This window comes from Larus michahellis, chromosome 8 (assembly GCF_964199755.1).
Source record: "Larus michahellis chromosome 8, bLarMic1.1, whole genome shotgun sequence".
NCBI classification, from domain to species: Eukaryota; Metazoa; Chordata; class Aves; order Charadriiformes; family Laridae; genus Larus; species Larus michahellis.
The window spans coordinates 16,933,168-16,956,045 of NC_133903.1; the positions used below are offsets into that span (position 1 = coordinate 16,933,168).

The window sequence follows — 22,878 nt, forward strand, 5'->3', positions numbered from 1 at the left end:
ATAGCTACTTATGGAATCAAGTTACTTTCAGGCTGAACCTTTTTTTCTACAAAAACTAGAATTTAAATTTACAATTCATAAACTCTTCAGATGAGTTCAATAAGCTAAAAGGACGATAATACTAACAATTAAGTTCCAGAAAGAAATCAGCATTTGAGACAGAATTATCTGCTTGAACAGGTGAAATATTTGCTAAACCAAATTCTGTCTAATCACCGCAGACAACAATAAGCTATGAACTGTATTTTAAAAGAAACTAAAATTACTGCTATTTGGCAGAAGCAATATATTCAAACCTTTTTAAAAGTCAAATGTAAATGAACGGCAGTGTTTATAAATATATAATTTTACGTTATTAATCAACATTAACAGAAAGTCACTACTCTGGTCAAGTGAAATTCAACAGTTCAGTTTACTTGAACACCTTAGTTTCTAATTATTTTTTTTTCCACCTACCCAATGCATTAATGGTCCTCATTTGCTGGTGAGCCTGAGGCTGTGCCGGCTGTTGGCCTTGTACCTGGGGCTGCAACTGCGTTTGAGGCTGGTTGCCATATGGCAGTCCAAGAGCAGCATAGGCTCGTTGCATGGAGCTGGGGTCAATCGGATTAGGATTACTTAGCGATGGAGTATTCTGCTGGCCTGTGCCAACAGAACCGATGGAATTTTGGATTCCACCAGCTGGAGACCCTAAAAGGGCTATAAAAAAAAAAAAAAGAAAGGATAAGAGAAAATTGAAAATCAACGAGGACAAACAAGAAAACAAATCATGCCAAGAATCAACAGAACATGCATATAGTTATATGGTATATATTTTTCTGCCAAAGGACAGAGTGACGGGTACCCGAGATGCCAAGTGGGGAAACTCAGCCTTTGATTCTACAGGACAGAAACCACCCTAGCAATTAATACATGCAGTCTAAAGAGAAGTGCTGTAAATTTCAGGCAGATAAGCCCATAATTACTGAAATATACATAAAGTATAGGCTCCAATATAAGGCTAAATAGGATTTTCATGCTTGGGACAGTAGACTAAGGGGGGAAAAAAAAAATAAATTAATTCCTCTACTTCCCTCTTTCCCATCAATCCCATATTAGGTCAAAATATTTGGCTCCAGAACAGAGATCCTGAGTTCAGCAGAAATACTGTGTCCTTGGACACAAAGGTAATAGTGAAGATCTGATGGCAGAAATTTTCATTCCAAGCAGTCACTAGATGAATCCTCTGAAGGCCAAATTACCCTAAAACCCAAGTTATTCAGAGATATGAAAAGCCCTGATGGGTTTCAGATAGTACTGACAAAATCTAAAATAATTTGAAGAGTCAGAAAGGGGATGAGCCTGCCACAGGTTTTGGTAAACTATTTAGAGAATAATATTTAGGTATTCATTAACCTATATGACCACCACAGCCAACAAACCTCTCTCACCACACAGATGTATGGAAAAATAATTTCCATTGTAGGCAGGAAATTGAAACAACAGGGAAAAGTAGTTTTTACTAAACCCAGAAGTGAATAAAAATCTGCTTTCTAGTCCTCATTTTAGCTGCCATTCTAGAGTAATAACGTGCTCCATTGTGAATGACACAAGGAGCATATCCCTCACTATGGAGACACTGCATTTTGATAACCAAGACTCTGGTAGAAGTAACACTAACACAAACTCCACATTTTCCTCCTCAAGTGATTAAATATGTAATGTAAATATGTGCATTAGAAATTTCTGGGCTAAACATAGCAACAATAATAGCTTTTAATACAGGAAACAATAGTTGTTTTACTGAAATATTAGGAGAAGCACATGGTTAGAAAAAAAAAAAAAAATCAGGAACAGAAGCCTTCTGAGACATTAACAGTATTATCTAGGCTTTCTTAAATCCTTACCCACTATGGAAACTGAGAGAATCACTGAAAAAGATACACATACTTTCAGCTTCCATCCAAGAGAAAATACGCACGTTACAGAGTCCAAACTTTTCCCTCTCCAGATGGGAATTCAACTTGATCTCACTTGCCAAAGAACTACAAATAAATACAGTCGGAGATCCCCCCTCTCCAGAATAACCAGCCCCACAGAAAACACCCTTTTTTCCCCAAGGACAACCTACAGTATTTTCAACACTGGGTTTACCATGGAAATTAGGCTTACATATGCTTACACTCTGTGGACACATTCATAATAACTTTTGAACTCTCTGATCATTTCCAAGCAAGTTTAAAAAAAAAAAAAAGAAAAAAAGACAGAAGCTGATTGAGATCCTATCAGTTTCATTTAAAAGAAAAAAAGGAACATATTAAAGAGCAACTGTATGAATTTCTTGTTGGACTTGCACCTAGCACTCTGGAATTGCACAATTTAAGAGAAAGAGGACTTTATGCTAGCGCAAGCCAAGAAATAGGAAGTCTCTAGGAAAGGTTCAATACCACAAAACTTGTGGTATGCCGGAATTCAAAAGGCTTCAGAGACTGTTGTGACAGCAAAGGATCGACTCAGGAGCTAATAAAAATTCCGGCTTATTAGAAAACGAGGATGGTATTTCTCTGGAAAAGTTACAACAAAAAAACACAAAACTCATACACTTTCAGCATTGGCTGTAAATCGGAGGTGGAGATGGCAGAATGACTCTGGAGATGGTGGACTGACCACAGGTGATGGTGAATACTGGGAACAGGAAAAGGCTTCTAGCCATCCCGCTGAGGATAGCCAAGTGGTTCACCATTCTTTGGGTTTTGCTGGGGAAAAAAGCTGGCACTGATCTTCTGAGGACTCCAAGCTTGGCTTTGGAGGTCACACTGAAGCTAAGACAGAGCCTGGAGAAGTCTCTTGCTCATGGTTCTGGGCTGAGCTTTGGCAGTGGTATCGGTTACGATGAAGCACAAGTTCAGCCCTTGTGTTAGAGCAGCTTTAGGAACCACAGTCCAGCCAATTCCAGAGAAGTCTGCTTCGGCAAGACCAGATTTCCAGATCTCAACTTCTGCCCCAGACTAAAGACTACATATAAAAACTCAGTTTGGGTGTTCATCCGAGTAGACAGTCTGAATGTCACTTTAAAAGTGACAAGATGGAGAGTGAGTCTGTTCTAAACAGAAAAAACCCCTCCATTTCTTCAGAAAACTACTAACATTATGATAAGGGGACAATGTCTGAAGACCACTATTTTGACTTGCAGTTTGAAAAGGCTAATGATCGCCAAGAAGTTCCGCATGCGTGCACGCACCTATTCAAGCACAAACAACTCCCTAAAGCTGATAAACAGTCAAATGCTCAGAGTGAAGTATTCTTATTAGGGGACAGACTACATTTGTACAGCCAGCGGTACATTTATAACAAGAAAATGAGTGGCTCTGACTATTTGGTCTCAGCTTTTCAATATTTTAATAATTCATTTAATAGCATACTGCATTAAGTATTTTCACAACATCAGGAATCTGATTTTGAAGGTGGGGTTTTTTTGTTTCTGTTTGTTCATTGGTTTTACATGAATGCATGACATTATCTCAATCTGTCAAGCAAGAAGATGGAGGAAGAGAGCATTAAATTTCCACACTGGACAGATCAAGTGCAAATGCAGTCCTTTCTGTGGCAGGTACCATAGGAAAGTCAATTAAAATAAATATAGCACTGAAACAAACAGGAGTTATCACATTAGGCCGCTGCTACATGAAGCAATGTCTACTGTGATTTTTTTTAATTAACTGATGCTTTAGACATTGATGAGCTCATGACAGAAGCTACAAGGGGGAAGACAACTCTGTACAGGACTGTTCACATTCTAAATGCTTTAAAGACAACCGAGCTCCATGTGTCCCACTGTTACAAAGTCACACGTGTTTATTACGTATCTTAAGAGTGAAAGTTCAAACAAGCAGAAGTCAAGCAGCCCCAGAACTTCCTGAACAGTCCTGATGAGAGCCTCTTGGGCATATGCATTAGGATGCAATCTAAGCGATCAAACACTATCTCGTCTACAGGATTCCTGTTTCAGTGTACAAAGTAGATAATGCTGCCTTAATGAAACTGCATTCATGCCTTCTACAGGGGAACCCCTCTGCCCCTCCAGCTGATTACAATTAATTTTAAACACAGACATCGTCATGCCATTTTAAGTATGAGTCCCCAGCACTTCTCTAACCTGACCACCCCAGTGAAAGCAACGTGTTAGTCCATTTTTGAGAAGTCTGACTTAAATTTTTCATTTTACTTCCAAATTCTGGAATTAAGACTCGTTCAGCAGTGTTCTGTCCTGCAGCTCCAGGCTCTGCTCGTTGCATTCATTCTGTCTCCAAATGGCTGGAGCAAAAATTTTCCAGTAACCCTGACTCACCTCAGCACAAGTCTGTCCTGCACCCAAAATCAGGCAGGAATACAAAAGTGTATACAATCATTTAATTAAAGGCTCTATCATGAAACAAATCATGGTGTAAATAAAGATTTTATGAGCAATTTAAGATAGGAAGCGTCAGTATTAAACTTCACCAGCAACGCCATTTTAAAGTTAAGCATTAAACTAAAAGCCTTCACATTATAGCATTGCATTAGTCAATGAACGGAACTTGTTAATCCGTGGGCTAACCATCTATCACGGGGCTCAGTGGAACAACTGATAGCTGGTAGGTCACCATTATGTGTGATTTCCAGCACTTGTAAAAAATAAGAGACACGTTTTGTTTGTAGATTTTACAGACAGTTACTGACAGTAAGACTTAAGCAAACTGGATTTCCTGGTTTTCTGGTTTTTACAGGAAATGGGCTCTACTGAAGAAGTTGCTGCCTACTCTTTCTGAACATACTTCTTCCTTCCCTCCAAAGGGTCAGGTCCCAAATGGTCTACATCCAGGTCTTCTTTCATTTTTCTGCCCGTACTCAATAACCTACTGCCTCAGACAGCTAGTGCCTAGTCCTTCTTTCCATTTCCCTCATTAGAATCCCACCCCTGTCATCCCTGAGTCCACATACTCCTGAATTTCTGCCTCAGCCTTCTTTAAAATCAGATTTTTAGATGAAAATTCGTGGTTTCAGATTTAGTCTTTCTCAATCCAGCTTCTTCCTCACTGCATTTTATTTAAAATATTCCTACAAGGAAAAATAGAGGGGAGACTAACTCCACGTTCACAACTCCACCTTCCAGTCTCACTCAGCTCAACAGGGATCACAAAGATTTTTTTTTTTAGAGTCCCCTGATCCTGGAATGAAGCACATCAAGCACATTGCATGAGGATGGGCCAGGTCATAATAAATGGTGAGCACAGCAAACTTGTCACCACCTGTGGGGCTGCCAGGGGAAGCACAGCCAGTAGCTGTTTGGTGGCACAATACACACCTGCCCAGCTCAAGTATGTTCATGACATCGGAAATCTTCAGAAAAATAACTGTTAGAATGGAGCTATAAAGCTAGCAAATTTATCAAGTGTTTGTAAAAGTTTATAACTCAAATTGTGAAGGGCTCAGCAGGGAAGAAGAAGTACTTCCTAACAAAAACAACCCTCTAACCCCAAAACATTTCTACCACATTCTAAGTCATTACTTCAAAACACAGGAGTCACTGGCCTATTCAAAAGAAAAGCTTAATATTTCAGCATGTCCAAAAGTAACTTTTTCAGTTTCCCCCTACCCTCCCAGAGGCATACATGGTAAAACACAGAAAGAGCCACGGAGAACAGAAAATTTCAAACGTGTCCCAACACGTCCTATTAACAAGTCATGTTACTATCAACAAATATAATAAAAGACAGTTCAGGATTACTTTAAAAAAAACCTCAAAACACATGGAGTAAGATACCTGTAAAGAAACAGCTCCATGGTAATAACCTAAAACTTCTTTCTGCGGCACACAGAGGGAAACCCCCAAGGAGTAGGAACAGATAGTGACAAAGAGCACGCACGCCATTGCACATGGAGGGGTGGAAGGAAGCCACCATATCGCAACATTCCCCAAGTGCTCAACTGCAGAAGTTTCTAAAAAAAATCGGCATGCTTTGAAGGAGCCACTTGAAAGCCCAGCACAGATACAACAGGCCACGAAACAGCAATGGTGAAATAGGCATAAGCACAGAAAGGAAGATTCTAGGACTCAAGGCCTTTAATGACCATCGTGTGGTCATTCATTCTGTAAGGACAACAGCCTGACAAAAGTAAAGCGGGTCACTACATTTCTCACTTCTTTTTCCCTTTCTAGACGTTCTCATCATATTCTGTCATACGCAGACACGCCCCCCGCCCCCAATTTAGTAGATGCTATAATTATTTATTCCTAAGAGAGACAACATTTTCTTCAAGTCTTAAACAAACCTATCTTATGTTAGTTTTCACCCGATCAGGCATGGCGTTTTCAAATTAATGTAAATCATTTGACAAACGTTTTTGAACACCTAAAAAAGGGGTATCCTTTATGATATAGCTAAACAAGTATTTTTAGCGTTCATCTTTTACCTTCAAACAAACCACAAAGTGTTACGTGTATGACTCAGAGACATCACCCAGAACAAAGAACCTTGCACCTCAGCACATTAAACTGCAAATTTTCATGGTTACTACCACTGGATTATTGATTAACTGAATAGATTTCATATTTATCTGCCCCACATGCAACAAGAGAGCCAAACTCCACACTTATCCATCGTAATTCTGTTGTATTCAAACAACATCCTATTTGATCCCCTAATAAAATTAATTTTAAGGGCTGTTCTTGTTCAAGTGCCTTCTCTTTTGACAAGTTGTATGAACGACATAAAAACAAATACTGCACAAACTACTTTTCTACAGCAGCTTGTATTGAAAAAAACAATTCTGTTGTGCTAGATGTTGTTAGCACTTTGATAACAACTGTGTAATAAGAATGTTATGCACAAATGGACCGTGTCATATTAAAAAGCAAAGCTTTCAACACTTTTTTTGAAGGCCAAACATAACTAATCACTTGCAACAAATTACTACCCTCAACACACAAGATGTATCTTGTTTACCAAGGAGAAGTTTGGTAAAATGAAAACAAAATCCTTACCTCTGAGCAGCTCTATATTTACAATTTTTTCAGTTTTGGAAGGAAAAAACACCCTCCTGAAACTATGAGAGCATCCTCAATGGATAATTTGGACAGTCTTACCAGCTACTCTCTCCTCTACCTTAATCTCACCTAACTCAGGAGCTCTGTGCTATCCTCCAAAGTTTATTAGTGTTCACCACTGCAGTCTCAGCCTAAATGGAAATTAGCAGAATGCTTCCAACACGCTTCAAATGCACAAGCTTCGCAAGTCCTCCAGCTATTTTCCATTTCTTAACCCTTATTCAAATATACTTAGGCATAACATTACTTAAGACTTCTAGAACTGCTGCACCTATGCTGTAAGATGTTCTACCATGCCACCTTTTCAAAGGATTTGATGATAAGCAAACCTACCAACCTATGTTCAGTATTTTCTGTTTCAGAGCAAGAGGGAAGAAATGCACTAGGAACTGACCATCCCCAAGCATCAGTAACAGCTAAGCTCTTATAAAAAACAGGCATGGGCAAAACCACTCTGATTTGCAGAACTTCAGCTAGTCTATACCAGCATTAAGTACACTTAATGATTAAGACACCCAGACCAGATCTTTTTGTGCATAAGAATTTATTTTTTTACAAACACTTTTGAATATTCTTAAGCACTAGCTTGTTGATTTGTTTCTAACAGCAAGGAAAATAATCAAGTAGCTTATATCTTCCCCAAAACTCTACCTACATCCAAAACTGCATTAGAACTGGAATCTATTGCTCTGCTTCACAACAAAAGAGCAGGTAGAAGTTGCCACACCTTTTAAAAACAGATGTGTGCTTAATCTGAGACTTTCCCTTTTCAATTACTGTGTATTTAAGTAATAAATTGCACTCAATGATCAGAAAGGAGAATTCACTACATTAATCCTTATACAAGATTATTAAACAGCTATTAAGTTTGTTGGGACTTGGAACACCAACTGTCAAAGTTTATTCTTACACTGCACATTTGATCAACTTGTTTAACTGTGTAATTCCATTGTGACAGCAGTAAAACAACTACTTACGTTGTTGATTTCTTTTGTCACTGGCGTTTTTCAAAGGAAGGCACACAGGACAGTCGTGCCGAGTACAGTTCTTCCAGTGGGAGATGATTTGTCTCGAAGATGCACAATGAGCAACTGGAACAAGGAAAAGCAATAGAATTATAGTCACTCCTTGGTTAACTGGTTTTGAATTAACTCATCTAATTTTTTAGAGCAACTCTATTTTCTCTCCTTTACCAGTGATAGTGTACATTTAACTAAACACAGCTAAATGCAACTAAAATTTTTTGGGACACACCAACACCACCATAACAAATGAAGGAAACTAGTACTAAAATCTAAGACAAAGACATGGTGGATATTACACCTTCTGTATACGACAGAGGAGACGGAAAAGACCGCTTGCAAGGCTACATTAGTACTATCCTACTTCTAAAGGGCAAAAATTGCATTCTGTTTTCTAAACTGACAACTGTGAAGAGATCAGAAATAGAAACCGGGCAAAGGTAATGAAAAAGGGAGCAGCTCTTTAATTAAAGAACCAGTTTTGTCACTCATTTGTACCAGGTGTAGGGATCTTCTTGACAAGAAGGGAAAGGCTGCTGACAAATATGCAAGAAACCTTACACAGCTCATTTGCAAGAGTAGCTTCAGCAACGTGCTCTCACCTTGACAGGCCTTCCCAGCTTGACAGTGTGTCATGTGGTTGAGGACGTTCTTCATGGTTCGACAGTGCGGGAGAGCACAGGCCCGCACCTCTCCATTCGCTTGCTCACGCCTCTGACATTTGTGAGCGTGAAGCAGCAAAACCAACTGCTGCTGGATCAGTTTGCGCTTCTCTGGATCTGCTGTTGGTCCAGTTGCCATTGCCTGCGTCGGTACGATCCCCACTTGTTGTACTTGGGTTTGCATCTGGGACTGAGAGAACAGATAGTTTAGCGTCACATTTGCTAGTCTCAATTCTCATCTTGTATAATAATTTGAGTATCACAAGACTATTTGCCAAGCATTCTGCTACGACTGGCTACAATGATTATTACGCCAGTCTCTGTAGCACTCTCAAACATTTCTATTCTAACAATGGAACAGCAAAAACGTACTGAGAGGTTCCTCTGTTAAGACATTTACAAACAATAGTTTAAGTAACAAGACATCCAAAATCTGGTTTATTAGACAGATCCTAATTTCAACAGGAATAAGCTCTTACCACACTTGAAGGTGGAATTCAAGTCTGTTTAGTGTTATATTTTCCTATTAAAGTTTTTATACACTTCAATCCTAGTTTCTTGTCCCCAACAGAAAGAGGAGTCCAATGGGAGAAGACAGTCAAAATTATGACTGCCTCTATGTATTACAGTGAAAAACAGAACTGATTTTCCACGCCTAAATTAATCTTTCCTCTCACGAGTGAGTGCTGATATTCCCTTCCTAGAGAAAATTTCCAAGGTAAGAGGTATACAGTTTTCTCCCAGAAAGGGTCACCCAAATTTGGATTGTATTATGCCTACTGAAGTGAATTAGAGTTAACTACAAAAGGTTGTCTCAGCTTGTAAAAATCTGCTGTTTTATTTCCAGCATCCATTCTTTAAGGACACACTTCCGTACCAACGCCCGAGCCCTGCCTGACAGGCTCTGCATACCCACACAGATGTTCAGTCTGAGACACAGCTCCTAACGGTGCAGAAGAGGAACAGTTTCCTTAACGTGTCATTTCTTCAGCACACATTTAGAAGCTTTTCTACCAACTTCTTGGACCCTTGAAGGACAACAAATATAGAAACCTGGTTTTCAAAATTAAACACATCCACAACCTGCAACGACTCCATGAGCAGGAGCAGTTATGGGACTGCAAAAATGCTTAAATCTCTGTGATTTGCAGCCTGAATTAATCTCATGGACAAACATGAAACTGTCCCAAGAATCGCTTTGATTATGCACTGTAAATACGGGTTACCACAGAAAAGCTCACCAACTTTCAAGCTACCTAAGGAAAAATGAGCCATTAAAAGCACTTACAAATAGAATATAGGAAGAACAGGATTATACTGGGGAGTTCAGAGAGGACAGACAGTTCATAGTGCTGTCTATAGAACTACTGACCAAAGCTTGCTTACTACATTTAAGGAAAATCACAGTTAAGAGACAAAATACAGCATTTAAAGCCTGCTCTGCTTTTGACCTTTGAGAAGGACTCCCCAGAAAATCCCACAGCCTACAAAACGGAGCACGTAACAGCAAACCCCCTCCTTTTCTTAGGTCAACAAAAGGTTCCCTGGCACAAGTTCTCACTACTCCAGCAGCAAGTTTTGTCCTCAGATTTAAAACCTGATGTGCATGTGGCAAAGAGCTAGCTTTTCTTCTGCAGAACGAAGCACACGAGATCAAGTAGAAAACACAATGACTGGTATTTGATGGAGGAGGTGGGAACTCTGCCACTGATAATGATTACAGTAAGTCTTAAACAACGAGGAACTGCTGCATCTGTTTGTCTTGAGCTTGCAAGAAGAGGAGCAATAAAGGAAAGTGGGTGAAGGAAACCCATCCCCTTATGCTCCCACTGCATTCAGCTGAAATTAAGTCTTCCATTTCTTCTGTGAACAAATCCACAGGAGCAGACAGGTTTTGCTGAAACAATTCTTGGGTCACAAATAGGAAACAATTAGTTCGGCCAATCTGCAGAAAAATACAGAGACTATGCCAAAGAAAATCTTGTTGGAAGCGATGTTTTCATCCCAGTCAAAGAAATGTTTCCCAAGCCAAAGTTCTCCTTTTGTTACTACCCTACCAGTTAACAGACATGACTACAGCTGTATCAGCACAGACACCCTGACCCAAAAGGATTTATTGAAGATTGAGTATCAAAAAAGCAGAATCATGGAGTATCAGTAGTTAGAAGAACAAGCAGTCTTGGTCCAGATGAGAGTGTCTGCAGGTAGGCACAAAAAAAGAACTTGGAATACTACCTAAGCTCTACAGAGTTATGTTGGTCACTATCTTAACCTTGTAACATCCTAAATCTGCAAATATAACGAATGATCTCTCCATGATCTATCTTACTTTCAGGACTGTTGACTATTTGAGAAAGTTGATCTCTTCCCTGTTAGTTTGTCTTTTAAGACCAGTGGTCTGCAGGACCAGTTCAAAACGGGAGGCATGCTAATGCACTGCAGTCACGCCAAAGCTGCGTAAATCCTTCATCAACCACAGAGACCATTCCACTCCAGAATGAATGGGAGGCTTCACGTTGCTTCACCTGAATAACTAACAATTTTCTGGATGAAGCTGGAAATTCAGACACTTCTACTCCCACAGTTAAAATAAAGATGGTAGCTTCACTAACCAGTTTTCTAGAAAGCGAGTAATACAACACTTTTACAGTGTAAAACAGCTATTAATATCATTTAAAATTATGGAAACTATATTCACACAGGAAGATAGTTCTGCCCTGTCCCTATTCTGAAGGGCAAGAACTTCCTGTGCTTCTGGGCAGCACAAATGCAGAAGTATCTTGTCTTCACGGACTTGAATGGACACGAAGTTCCCTGTCACGTTTACTTTACTGAGATGACCAGTAATTTCATTGTATTAGGACAAATCCTGCATTTTAAAAATGCCTTTTAGGTCTTTAAGACATGTTTGCAATCAACAGTGGACCTTTGCGAGATAATTAAGAATCCACTGGCACAAAGGATTACTATTTTGATACAGGTGTTTGTTTTATAGGCCTTCCCTCACCCTAACCAGAAGTCACGCAACAGTTCATACTTAGTGTTTTTCTCAGCTGGTCGACATCTTGGACTAGAGAAGGGATGTTATTTAATAGTGACAAGAGATTTTTAACGTGTCATACACATTATGGGCACATCCAGTCTATCAATTAAGGTGTTAAGAAAACAACCCTTGCAGTGTCTGCAGAAAGCAAGGTTGCATCCCACCTTCGCTCATGCATGAGTATGTAGGGTGAAACACACCCAAACCTCTTGAGTTCCCCTTCAATCACGGGCTTAGGGGGTGATCTTGAGGGTTGCTTTCAGAGAAGGGATAGTGGGCACAAAGCGAATATACGCATGAACTGTAAATCTCAAAGAACACTTCTAATTAGCAACATTTCTATCTGAATTAGGTATTCACAGTGATATCAACTCCAATCACATACCCTGCACATTTACATTAAGATTGAAAGGAGTCCTTCCTGCAAATAGGAACTGCAAGAATGCTCTAATAAGCGTTGAACGTGCTCTGAACAGCCCAGAAGCACTGTTCTCTCACAAAACTGCAAGGAGGGCTCCAGCAGCAGCTATCTGATGGCATCAAGGAAGAATACATTTCTCAGCGCAGTCACTTAACGAAGCCAGGCTTTCTCCAGTGACTACCAGAGCTTCACTGTGAAAGCGACACAGAACCCGTTTACACTTTTTGTAATTCACTCTGATACTCTTCACGTGGATGGCAGTTTCTCTGGTTCCACCAGTTACCATGAACAGCCATGGTCTGAACAGCCTGGTCCTATCCATAGAGGAAGAATCCTTCTGACACCAGGAATGTGAAGGTCTGCTTTAGCTCGAGAAGTCCATGCACACACAGAACAGTCTGACAGGAGTGGAAGTACTACAAGCACAAGCACTTGCGCCCAATAACCCTGCATTTTCTCATCCAAGTAGCAGAAGGAATCAGAACGCGAGTCTTTCTTAAAGATAACACTTCTGGAGTTTCATCTCCTTGTCTTTATAAGCTTCTGATTTGAAGGACCAGCAAATGACAACAAACATGAAGAAACACGAAGTATTTCAAAGCAACAAAAAGGAACAAAGCTTGATATAGGAACCTGCAGAGTCCAGCTCTCACATACAGGAAATTAAGTGAACAAAATTTTAAGAGAGCTTTATATAGAATTTACTGGGTGATAAAACAGACTGAGATCAACATTAAAAATCCCAATCTGTGGATAAGAGACAAATGAGAAGTTTTAAGCGAAGGAAAGCCACTCTGTCAGAGTGCTGGCTATGGAGTATGTCACCTCAACTGTTGGAAGAGAGTAAGAAATGGCAATGGATATTCTCCACCACATATTGTCATACAGGGAGGATGGAAGAGTGGAACATGAGCCAGAGCACTGGGGAAAGAGCAGGTCCTCTATCTCAGATCGCTTTTGCCAACCTGGCACCAAGGCAGAACAGGGATGCCTGCTTGCTCCTAACATAGTAATATAGTTTTTCCAGCAATGGACACTATCTGTTACATTTGTTTCCAGGTCTTTTCTTTTAGAAGACAGTGGCTAAGCAACATGGACAAGAGCTTTTCCCAGCTGTTTGCTGGGCTGCTGCTCCACTTCAAATCATGTGGGATTTTCTTGAGGAAGAGGAGTGAACACGCCTGGAAAGAGAAATTTTCAGAGTGCAGGTTAGGGCAGGCACAGGGAAGGTGAGCACAGGGAAGAGCAGGCCCACCAGAGGCTGGGAGACTGCTGAGGAGATTGGCAAGCAGACACACGGCATGCCTCTGGGGTGACCGTCCTGCGGTGAAAGAGAAGACCGAGTTTGCTGTAAGACAGGGAAAGAAAAAAGAAAAGAAAAAAAAAATCACTGAAAGGTTAAGAAAGCAAGCCTTCCTCACTGTAAGGACCTAATAGAGATTCTTCATAAAGCCTTTTTATTTCTGGTCTCTAAAATAAAATATGACTTGTCTATTTTAAGTAGCTACAGTTCTAATTAAACCTGATCTCCCAGTTTAAAAGCTTTCTTCCTGTCTCTAGGAGGTCTGCAGCAAGGCACACCTAAGACATCCTCATCCCCCAGTCATCGTCTTCCTCTCTTCTCGTCAAAATCTGCTAATAAAGAAACCCAAAGGACGTGAAAAGAAACAGAGAAACAAGGAGGAACGCAACATAAATCTCGAGATGTAGTTTAGTAAGAGACTGGGGAAAAAAAATGCAAGAGAAGATGTGTGCCTCCAATTCTAAGTCAAGAGAACCGAGGAGAAACAATTTCCTTTGCTTCCAAAAAGTACTATTCTCTCAACTCCATCTGCTGGTCATAAAGATAACTGTGAAACCAAGCTGGTGTCTGGGAGCCAAACTTCACACATTGTACTCCTAACCCATGTAGAAATCCTAGATTTACTGGTGTGTCCATGAAGAAACCACCCATCACCACCCTTGGAATATGTAGCACTGCAGGCACCGCAAAGATTCAGCAAGTCTGATGGAAAAGTCTAACGGGGTTCCCCACACTGACAGCACATCGCGGAGTCTGGGTACTCCAAACACAAGAGGCTCCTGGCTCCCGTACAGGTTGCACCCTGCGCTGAGCGCCAAAGAGCAGGGCACGGCCCCCTTCCACAGTCCAGAGATTTTGCGTGATCTCACCACAGCGGAGTGCTGCCAATCACGCATCCAACAATTTAGGTGACACTGAATCTCAGCAGTGTGTCACCAAAACTTCCAACAATGTCAGAAGCAACATCTTTCTTTTAGAAACTCAAGATTTCAAGCTGCTCATTCTGTAAAGAAAACTGATCATATTCCGTAACAGTCGTACAAAGCAAAAGCTAATATGTTGTTCCGATGCATACTCAGGAAAACAAAACAAACAAATCAATCCATCTGGCTGGCACTGAAAATTAATACCTTAATGCTGACCTTTTAATCATATTAATACCATAAGGTTTGTTACTTCTTTCCTAATTAAAGGGATTAAATCAAATGTGCTTCTTAGGGTCTAGTGTAAGGTCATGCTCGGAACAAGGGCTGGAAGATGCACTAATGCTTCTGAGAACCACTTCATTTGGGAGGCGGGGGGAAGAGAGTGTGTTGTTCTTAAGAGAGAGTGGTCGCCTCAATCTGGATTAAAAAAATAATCCACTGCTGCAGCAGAGGTTCATCCTGGCTGCCAGCGTGAGGGTTGTACCTAGCAGTGGGAAAACTCCTGGCTAGCGTTTGGGACCGGGGTGCCACGCCGAATGATGCTTAGAATAATGTGGGTTAAGAAACATACTCATCTTATGCTTTATTTTTGCAGTGTACACTTAAGGTTACAGAGAAAGTCAAAAGACTGAAAGGAGGACTACTTTCGGGACCAAGGGGTCTTAAGACAATGGCTGCACCTTTACTTCCTCTTCTCTTATTCAGATATTCTTAGTGGTAACCAAGGTGTTTAACGTCATGCTTGAATCTGGTTTCCTGCCTCAGACATGCCACACATAACCAATGTTTTCACTCATATGGGTCTGTCTCTCACATGGAATAGTACTTTTGGGGACCTTTAAGATTAGGGTAGTATAGAGGGCTGGTTCAGCAAGATATGTGGTTCCAATCATCTCACAAAAAACCCTGGAGGTTTTTTAAAAAGATGTACTTGGTATTTTGATTGCTGTAATAGATGGAGTCTGACCCGATCTTCCACAGGTTTGTTTTTGACAGACAGTAACATAACGCTATGCCATTTTCCGCTTCCCTCCTGCCTCCTTCAGGAAACAGGACAGACCACGAGCAAGGCCAAATACATTAAATCAAACCACCATCTCTAAAGCATCGTGGGCCATAGCAAACAGCGAAGGGATTGCAGCAAGAAAGCATGGCGTAATAGTTCAAACACTGCAACTCCACTCTGGGGAACTGCCTCTGTCACAAGCAACTTTTCACAAGTTTGGGTCATATTTTAGTTGCCCAATGTGACACGGACACCACTCCCATGAGTTGTGGGAGCACACATCTAATCCATGTGAATGTTATTTTACCCTTAGATAATGCCTTAACATATGAAATGAGGAAGGCTTTAGCAAGCCAGAGCCTACAAACCTCAAGTTCAGAGTCAGCAGATTCTTCCAGTCTTACTCTTTTTGTGCCCCTCAGCCTCGTATTTAAAACTGGGGCAGCACATCTGTATCTCAGAGAATCACTGTGAAAATTACCTAATCCAAAGTATATGCCCGCTGCAGTGATGACTACCACAGAAAAGACCATTTGGAAAAGACTGGGTGAATGAAATATATTACTACATACAGTCATCAAGGCCCACAGCTACACACGGAGCAGCAGAAATAGGCCAAAATGTTGACTATATGCTCTTTCAGAGGGCACTGTTCATATTGTATGCCAAATAAAGCAAAGTCCCTGTGGAAGGAATAGCGTATGGCCATGTATGTAATATTACCAAATAATTACACTGCCTTACTCACTGCTGCCAAGGAAAGGTTAAATTTTAACAAGTCTGACATTTCCTTTTAAATTCTTGGCTTTGCAATAAAAATGTTTAGACGGAAACTTCAGTTTTTAAAGATGAAAGTTCCACCCCCATCGGGACCTAAATTTAACCACCACATGATCCATGAGCAGGGCTGACACCTTTTGGCTCAACGGTACCGATGTCTATTGGTGGAACTGGCTATTACTCTCCATATTGGCTTGAGGGAGAAAAAGATATATTGAACATACAAAGCTTTTGACACTTGAGAAACACAGAAAGATCGTTTTGATTGTCCTCTCAGAAGACAACTGGTATTTTTTACGTTTTAACGAAACTACAGTTGATAGTACTGGGAAAGTAAGTTTCCCTTAATTTCCTCTGTCTCTTGGACAAGATGGGAGAAAGGAAACTGAAAGTTTCCTCTTTTACGTCATCCCCCACCAGACAAGCCCTGATGGCAAATCTCTTTCTTATTCTACTTGAACATCTGCCATTCCAACCTATACTAGTAAGTGAGTACGTTAAGATTTAGGCTTCCCAAACCCTGACATTCAAACGAGCACAAAACTGGGCTTCAGAATCATTCAGTCCCTGAGATGAATACAGCACTTCGATCAGATTTGCAGGTTTCTCTGCAGAATCAGGGCAATAATTCATTTGCTTTACACCTGATCCAAACTCAAAGTATTTAAAAAATAAAATTAGAATAGTCACACAGCAAACTGTCATTTACAAATATTCTGCACGAGTGCAAGTGGTATTCTGAACATGGTCTTAATCCTAGTCACCAGCTCCTTTCCATAATCGTAAGGAGTAAATGACATGATATTAAACAAAGATTTCACAGTGCAGCTAAAGGAAAATTAGTTTCCCTCCCTCCCTCTAAAATAATGAGAAAAGAGGAAGTTTATTACATCCCGTTCCATCTCATATAGAGCCTTGTTACTAACAGGCAGGTAGCAAACTCACTGATGGAAGGACAAGCATTGCTTGTGCCAAAAAATAGCTGGTTCTCTAGTTAAATTAAAAAATAAGCAATTTGCATCTTATGGAAGGTTTTACAAGTTTCTATAGTAACTGCTATCACGTATAAGAATATAAAGTGCAACAAGCTGGAGTTTCCATAGAAACGACACAAGCAGTTTGATTAATACGCAGACATACTGAGACAAACGGGAATATTTAATTTCACTTTATAACGAAAACTCTAGTAAACAGAATACTACAAACTTGGGCAAGGTATCCTAATAAGAAGCATTCTCATAAGCTCATGAGCTGCAAGTCACGCACAATATAAACTGAGAAGCGTGTGGCGTGTTTACCGTATCAGATTCAAAGGATATGAAAGCTACTTTTTAGTTTCAGGAGTTCGATGATGTATCCAACACATTCTAATTGGTTTAGGAATTTAAACCTACAAACAGCACTTACAGAGACAACATTTTCATCTGGTTTGGAACTAAGTGTACAAAATGAAAGGATGTAATGTAATCCTTATAACAAAACACTGTGATTGCTTGTAAAGTTAAAATCGCGGCATAAAAATGTACACAAACTTTCTACATGCACTGCAGAGTGGTTTCAGGAACCATGGGGCAAATCTGATGTTTAAATGACCATAGAACAGTCATCCACTAAACGCTGCAGAAACCGTATCACCCGAGAATTTAGAATGTGTTATCAAGACATAACGAATAAGGCAGGTACAACTCACCATATTTGGCACACTGGTGACGGGAGTACTCTTGATGTCGGCAGGAAAAGGAGACAAACTATTCGCCATGCCTGGCTTGTTTGGTAACTGAGGATTCACTCCTGTAGCTCCCATCTGCTGCCCTCCAGTTTGACTGAAAGGCTGCCCAAAGGGACTAGTGTTGCCTGCCATTCCCATCTGGAAAAGAATGAATGAAATTATCATTTCCTTGATTCCAAAGGGACATTAAAAGAGAAAAAAAGAAAACGTAAGTCAAATATCCATCTTTGCATTCACAGAGACCAAATTCCGGTTTAAGTTGCTCAATATTAAATTCTCAATTTCACAACTTTAATCAAATTTAAATTAAATTTTTTAAAAAACTGCTACAAATTTGCACAGCTGTGTGTCTGCAGTCTTGCAATTCAACTTCCAAAAATCATTGTGCAAACGCAAAGGAGAAACCAAGATTATCCTTCCCAATCCACACTGACAGAAATTACTTTTTCCAACACTGCAAAAACTTCTGAAAACCAAACAAACCTCAAATCCTGTAATACTTTGTGCATTCTGTGCACAGAGCATGACTTTGTAACACAGACTAGATGGGAAGGGAGGGCAATATATATAGAGGCATCTAACAAATGTTTATCTGCTTATGTTTTGGTACTTGAGGAAAAATGTCTGAACAAAAGGACATCTAAGGCCAACACCCTTGACCAATCACACCCCCAAAACTCCTTAAGAATAGAAGCAGAAATACGACTCCCCCAGAAAGAGCGAAGGGAACTCTCCATCCAAAGAGCCATCTCGCCTGAGGAACAGTCTCCCAAGAGAAGCGATGAAACCTCTATTACTTGTGCCAGTTAATATTACATTGGACAAAAGGTCCTGAAAAGTATTTCAGCAGGAATTTACTTCTTTCAAAGAGAATGACTAAGACTAGGATTCTCCCTCCCCCCGCCAAATAAAGAGGAAATAAACGCTGACAGATGATGTTTGTGTTCCCCCCTGCCCCGCACTGGGAGGATTTCTCGATGACTTTATCACCTGTCAGAATGTCTTAAATATAAATCCAACCACTGAGCGAGTCTTTATTTGAAATATTAAATCCTATTTTCCCCTTCCTTTGACCTCTCCAGCCCTTCCTTATACAACACACTGGTTTTCCATGGTCCCGGTCTTTTCACTTCCTTTACCAGCAGGGATTCAGGAGGACTATTCTGGCGGATGGAAGAGGGATCGCGCACGTCGTCATCAGCTTATCAGTGTAACAGCCTCCTAATTGCTCAGTGGTTGCTTTTTCATGCTTACAGGAATCGGGCTGAACGACCAGTTGATGAGGCACTGGTTAAGAGCAGTAAATTATGTCGGGGCAGAGTCCAATAAACAGAATTTGACTGTGCTGTCCTCTTTGTCAGTGTACTTTGTACACTCGGGTTGCAGAGAGCTGGCCCAGCCGCACTGGAACGAAGTAGCTTTACGTTAGGAAATACTCCCTTAACCCGCATCCTGCGGAGCCACTGCTGCCAGATTCAGGCCTTTTTCCACTGGACAAAATGTTACATCTTTACAAAAGAATCTGACCCACTATATCCACATTAAAAAAAGAGAAAAACTGTTACTTGGCAAGGTAAGAGGTGATCATGTATGTGCTGTGTGCCAGAGTAAAGCTGAATAATTCAAATAGCATATTAGACCAAAAAAACCCAATTGCTTAACAGCGCCAAGAGCTTAGTAATTAAGACTGCTTTTAAAGAAAAGTGGTATTGATTACTATCACATTGCACAAATACCAAGAATTTTATTTTCTGTGTTTCTGTGTTTGTTTTGTAGGACTGTATGTTCAAAGAAATTAGTTTTTTAAAATTATTAGTTATTACAGCATGGGTTTTGGCAGCTTTTCTCTGAAGAACTAATAGCAAAGTATTTAATAAACCTGCACACTCATCTTAACCCACTACTTCATACAAGGTATGAGACAGCGTCATGAGATATCTACAGCTATTCATTAACACCATGCTGGTCTATCAGATTAACAGTGAAGAAAGTATCTGAATCTAAAAGTGAGATTCTGAGAAAGTAGCTTATGACCGACTATTTAAACCTTTCAGAGGCCAGAAATAGGAACATGAGCTGTTTGGCTGTTACTCAGTTTCCCCTTGTGTCTAAATTGCCAACTTCATTTGTCTGCAGAAGGACTCGGTCCTTTTAGTTTTCTTTGAGCTCGCTTGCAGGTTCAGTGGAGTTTTGTTAAATTGAATAATATATTGACTATTCTGGCAACCACCGCTGTGCTACAACTTCCTACGAGCCCTACAGCTGCCACCACCACAGGGAAAGCACAGCGGTGAGCCCAAACTGGGAGAGAGAAATGCTGCAAATACAGGAACCTGTTTCCACGGCTCTGCATGGGCCACACCAGCCCGCAGGAGACGGCACGAGCAAAGTCCTTCTTAGACCTTGCAGCTTCAGGATGGAGCATATTCAGCCATCGGGGAGGAGATGGGAAAGACTCGGTGCAGACAACAAAGCTGCCTAACACGGTTGTGCAGCGTAATGTTATAAAGCCTCCAGCAGAATCTTAAAACACAGCCGAATTTTCAAAAAGCAGAAAAGAGATTTTCTTCAGGCAGTGAGAATGCTAAGCAAATTTTACACCCGATTTAAATTCTCGCTCCAAAGGAAACAGAGAGGTGTCCTTCATCTTATTACCGGGAACGATTAACTTTTTTATTACAGGATAAATGTTGAAAAATAGATTTTTTAGAAAAAATATTACAAACATTTTGGTCTCAAAAGAAAAAAAAAATTTTAAGTTCGTTAAAACTCTAAACCACTAGAACACCCCTAAAGCACCAAGGAACTGCAATTCTAACAAGTACCACATGGTTGGTTTATCATATTTTAATATTTCCCTTTCAATAGATCTTGTTATTAAACATATCACAACTCAGTACAACAACAAAGCAACCTTTCAAGTCTTCCAAACTGAGTGCTTAATACGATGAGGATAATTTTTCCTTTTCTAGGTGGTCATTAAGTAATACACTTGATTGAAATTTTAACAAATGCCTTGCTGCGCTTTGAAATCAAGCTGGAAGCCAAGTAGCTTCTATTTGAAACCTTGTATTTTTTTTTTTAAGAGTGCTCACTGCCACATGGTATTTCAATGCCTAAAGCTGCGCTTGGTAAGTGAAAGGAACGTAAGGCTAAAGAGCTGCACCAGTCTACAACTTTAAAAGAAACCAGTAGATAGTTTGATAACACTGTAAAACATTAGACATGCCCTTTAACCTACACTTCATTTTTGTAAGTTACTGCCGCTGAAACAAACTGCCAAAGACTTTTTTTTTTTGTTTGAAGTCCATCTTTAAAATAATTAATTAAATAAATAATCTGAAAAGGTGGAAAGACTTCTCTTTCTTACGTGGCAATCCCTGAAATAAATATGGGGACAAAAATCAGGACCATACATGAGACGAGTTTATTAAAGCCCACCGATGTTTGTAGTTTCAGGTTTTTGTTTGTTTGTGGGGGGTTTCTTTGTGGTTTTTTTTTTTTTTAAACTCAGTTTTGCCTCGGAGGAGTTAAGCTTATTAACAGGACTGTGATTTCCAGCGACTAGGAGAAGTGCACACCGCAATGCACAAAGTGATCTAATGAACTCTTCTCTGTTTATAACAGTTTTCAACCAAGGCTGGGACCGACGAGGAGTTCTAGCTGTAGAAAAACCTGCTGCCAAACAGCATGAAGAGCAGGAATCTCCAGCAAAGCAAACCACTGGCAGCTCCTCACCAGTGGGAAGGCAACAAATAGAGGTGGAAGGAAAGGAAGAATCAGGCAGATCCCCCCGTACATCCAACACTGAAAGACGTCCGAGTGCATAAGGCATTAACCGGCATTTCCCGGTTAATTATCCTGGTTAAGATTAGGTGACCTTCCGTAAAACTTTATCTATGCCACTGCTAATTGGAATCTCAGAAAACAACTGGCAAATATAATGAGATGATTGAGCACGTACATAGTAAAGATTTTACACTGCTTATTCATTCTGCAAACTGAAACTGGCGGCTCCCAAGCAAACGAGTGAGAATGCTCAAACGCTGCGGCTCCTGCCGCTGCCCCCAGGTTTCTTCGTATGTGAAATGAGGGGGCAGACGGGGGAAGGCAGATACTCAGAAGACCTTTGTTTTTATATTTCTGAAGCAGAACTCTGATCCCAAATTAGGCAGTTCAGGGGAAGATTACTAGGTAATTACAAGTCATCAAAGAAGATAAACCAGCAAGAACACGGGAGTTAGCAACCTGGTAAGAACGGTCATTTTCATGCGGGACTCTGAGCCATCACAAAGACTTGTATTTTGCTTAAAGTTTGTTAAATTTACTTTCTTGAAAGAAATAAAAGCAAAAAGCAATCCAGTGTGAGTTGTTTCTGTTTTCACCTGCAACGAATGAGCACAGATGCGTATCACAGGGCTACTCAAGCTTCAACGTATCAGCCTGGTGGCCCATGCATTTCCACTACCACAAAAGGAATAAGCTTATCTCTGAAAACCTGGTCTATTTTGCAGTTCACTCCTATTTTGTTCTAAGCTTAAGGATATTCCCCGTCCCCTGTTGTCTTTTCTTCCTCTCTATCAGTTCATCTCCTTTCTTCTCTACCTGATGCGACCACCATTTCCTGCAGGCCACACTCTCTGCACTCCATCCCAGGGTGGCTCCTTTCATCCCACCTCTTCCTCTGGCAACTCATGTTTTTATACTCGTGTTTCTGTGCTACAATTTTGTGCAACTCTCCTTCTCACCTGGTTCTTTGTGGTCACAACGCAATGACTTCAGATGGAGTAAAGCAAACTTTTCCACAAGCGAGGGGTTTTCTATGCAACTGTTCCATCATGCACAATGGGGGAGATGCAGGGGTGCTATAAACCACCCCAGCATGGAACTGCAAATCAAGGCTAGAAGCGCCTGAAGTAA

The 22,878-nt window shown here is 40.5% G+C and overlaps 1 protein-coding gene across 14 annotated transcripts in view; it reads right to left on the reverse strand.

Moving 5' to 3' along the window:
• CREBBP (CREB binding lysine acetyltransferase) overlaps nucleotides 1–22,878 on the reverse strand; it is a 97,624-nt gene that overhangs the window by 42,946 nt on the left and 31,800 nt on the right. For all 14 annotated transcript variants that reach the window (XM_074599305.1, XM_074599301.1, XM_074599310.1 and 11 more), the window contains 4 exons: nucleotides 17,920–18,096; nucleotides 8,691–8,940; nucleotides 8,044–8,157; nucleotides 457–699 (listed from right to left, as the gene is read on the reverse strand). In XM_074599305.1, the coding sequence (XP_074455406.1) occupies nucleotides 457–699; nucleotides 8,044–8,157; nucleotides 8,691–8,940; nucleotides 17,920–18,096 (784 nt within the window). The remainder of the gene's footprint in view (nucleotides 1–456; nucleotides 700–8,043; nucleotides 8,158–8,690; nucleotides 8,941–17,919; nucleotides 18,097–22,878) is intronic.